Source organism: Apis dorsata, unplaced genomic scaffold (assembly GCF_000469605.1).
Source record: "Apis dorsata unplaced genomic scaffold, Apis dorsata 1.3 scaffold_286, whole genome shotgun sequence".
Taxonomy (NCBI): Eukaryota; Metazoa; Arthropoda; class Insecta; order Hymenoptera; family Apidae; genus Apis; species Apis dorsata.
The window spans coordinates 83,554-86,296 of record NW_006263561.1 but is presented as its reverse complement, the minus strand read 5'-3'; the positions used below and the strand labels follow the sequence as shown (position 1 = coordinate 86,296).

Below are 2,743 nucleotides of genomic sequence, written 5' to 3'. Positions count from 1 at the left end.
AGAGAGAGAGAGAGAGAGAGAGAGAGAGAGAAGGGGGAAAAAAAGAATTCCAGTCGATTCTTCGCCTTGTCACCGTGTTAAAGTCGCGCGACCTCCGCCGACTTTACCCTCCGGGAAATGGGATCGCGAAGGACACGACCGAATTAACGTTTTCGTGGCGCGGCCATTGTTCCTGTCATTGGACCAACCAGCCTCTCAGCCAGAGACTCTCTTGTCTACATGGAAATTCGCACCAACGACGTTTCGCCACCAGCATTGCGGCCACCGGTTTCTAGTTGGCACAGGCGAGGAATGCGGCCGCTATTGCTTGCCTCTGTTAACTATCTTCCAGCGTAATTCGCAAATTGTCGGATGTGGAACCTCTTCCAATTTCCAATCGAAATCGTAATTTTCAAAATCGAATCTTGCAAAAGAGATTATCGTCGTGATTTAAAATCTTGCAAAAATTAAGAAACGTTGAGAAATAAGTACGGAGAAGAGAATTGCTTGTAATTAGAATACTTTTCCACGATGAAAAAGATTCCATATATCCGTATAATATCGTTTATACGAAGATATTGGAATAAGACACTTTAATCAGATTTAACGTTCGAATAAAAACTGCTTTGCAATGCTTGCTTCTAATAGGAAAAAAATGTCCACGATTCTCGTAATTTCAACACATTATCACGTAAGATTTTAAAATGTGTTTGTGTCTTGAAAAAAAAAAGAGCTTTCGATTCTATCCTTATGTCAAAGAGAGAAAGAGAAAGAGAGAAAGAGAAGAGAGAAAGAGAGAGAGAAGAGAGAGAGAGAGAGAGACAGTAAAATATAATACCAATGTTCGGCTATTTCCACCCTGCATATTCGGTGAATTGAACAATTACCGAATCGAGGCCCGCGTCGAGGCCAGCGGCTATACCGCCATTGGGAAGTTCTTGGATGCCGGCGGTGGTGCCGGCCGTGGTCGTTGTCGTAGTGGTGGTCGTGGTGGTGCCCTGTGAGCCTTGCTGTAGCTGTAGAGTGGTCTCTTTCGACGATGCACCTGAGTAATGGGCGGCGGTCGACGTAGCGGCACCGTTATGCGGCCTGGTGGCATCCAACAGCACCTTTAGCGAGGCTATCGCGTGCAGTTGCGTCGCTTTCTCGTCCACTTTGCCTGAACAATACCAGAGATACAGGTTAATGAGGAAAAACACCGAGTCACGCAGCTACCATCTTTCCTTACCTACCTACTCTTTCTACCTACTCTACCTATTAACTTTGATCAACTTTTTCAAATCAGCGTGTCATGGGCGTCGATGACAGTGTTTTCGTAAACCGATAAAATTACCCTCCTACCCTTTTTCTACGCACATAAGTGGGATTGTAATAGAACAAACGGAGTTGTCTCATTTACTCTTGCGTTCTCCCATCTCGTAGCCTAGGGACAAATTGATCGTTTACAAATTGATATTTTTACACGCCTTTCAAGATTCTCCGGAGAATATTCTCGTTTGCACGCGAGAACAATCGTTTTATTCTCGAGTTTTAACCGTCATATTTATGACGGTAGTTCGAAATGATTGACGCCCATGGATCGCTATTTACGATACTACGAAAAGTGCAACTCGCAAGCGAGAAAATTTCTTTTTTTTTTTTTTTTTTTTTTCTCTCCCTCCACGATCCACGTCAAGCCAAATTCCAACGTCCCGAGGATCCTCGGGTATCGGTCTGTGACGAGGACGTTGCAAATTTGTTGCGAATTCCGCAAATGCGCAAGACCAGCGGATATACATACACACGTTCCATTTAAGCGTGAACTTAAAATCTAGCCAAAGCTGGAACTACGAAATAATTACGAGCAAGAGTCAAGGCGTTTTCGTGCGCTTCATTGCTACGTTCTACTTTGCCCGATTACCTCGAACAGGCTTGCGTTATGTAATAGGTACAGTTTCCTGGTCTATTTTGCCAGCCTTAACTGTTAACGATCTGCAAATACGCGCCACAGTCTCTACTCGACCAGTCGTCGAAAACGATTTGAAGACGAGGGCACGCGTTATGCATTCATTCCGGCGGAAACTATTTCTATGGTTTACGCGGATGAAGCCAGCAACCTATGAAATACTATTAACCAATTAACGATATTTGGCGAGCAAAAGTTTTCCTTGGAGCCGTTTGTCGCGCAGATCGTCGAGTAATTGGATTATCGAAGTTGAATGCCATTATAGGCGAGTAGATCGGCAGGTAAATCGTATTTGAAAAAATTACAGCGAGCGGATTACCGTTTCGAACCAATCACATCTTTTTACGCCTCGTGTCGAGAACGCTTTCTCCTGCCAATCTTCGGTGAAAACATTTTTTAAAATATCACGTTAAAAATTAAAAACGTGTTTCGAATAAAGAGTTTAATAATGGGATTGTGCGAAATGTCGCTCTGCTGAATTATAGATCGGATAAATATTTCGTTCGATTTAATTATATGGAAAATGACTCGTTGAAAGCATAATTTTATCATCGTTTAAATATTCATCTCCAAATTATAATTTTAATTCCTTCTTCGAAAGTATTTTCATTCTTTTGTTCTTCAAATTTTTTCGTATCATTCAACGTAAACGATTATACGGTAATTTTCTTCAACTTAGAATCTTCCGTATAATTCGTATAATTTCCAAAAATATATTAGACTTACTATTTGTTGCTTAAAAAAAAAAGCCGAAAGGAATACGGATCCGAAAGGTTATTTCTTATAGCGCTAAATAAAAATATGTTATAATAGTACACC

At 41.5% G+C, this 2,743-nt stretch overlaps 1 protein-coding gene across 1 annotated transcript in view; it reads right to left on the bottom strand.

Annotated features, from left to right (window-relative positions):
• Positions 1 to 2,743, bottom strand: part of LOC102671986 (sodium/potassium/calcium exchanger Nckx30C) — a 44,575-nt gene that overhangs the window by 10,472 nt on the left and 31,360 nt on the right. Inside the window, exon 4 of the mRNA XM_006616915.2 lies at positions 867 to 1,138. Coding sequence (XP_006616978.1) covers positions 867 to 1,138 — 272 coding nt within the window. The remainder of the gene's footprint in view (positions 1 to 866; positions 1,139 to 2,743) is intronic.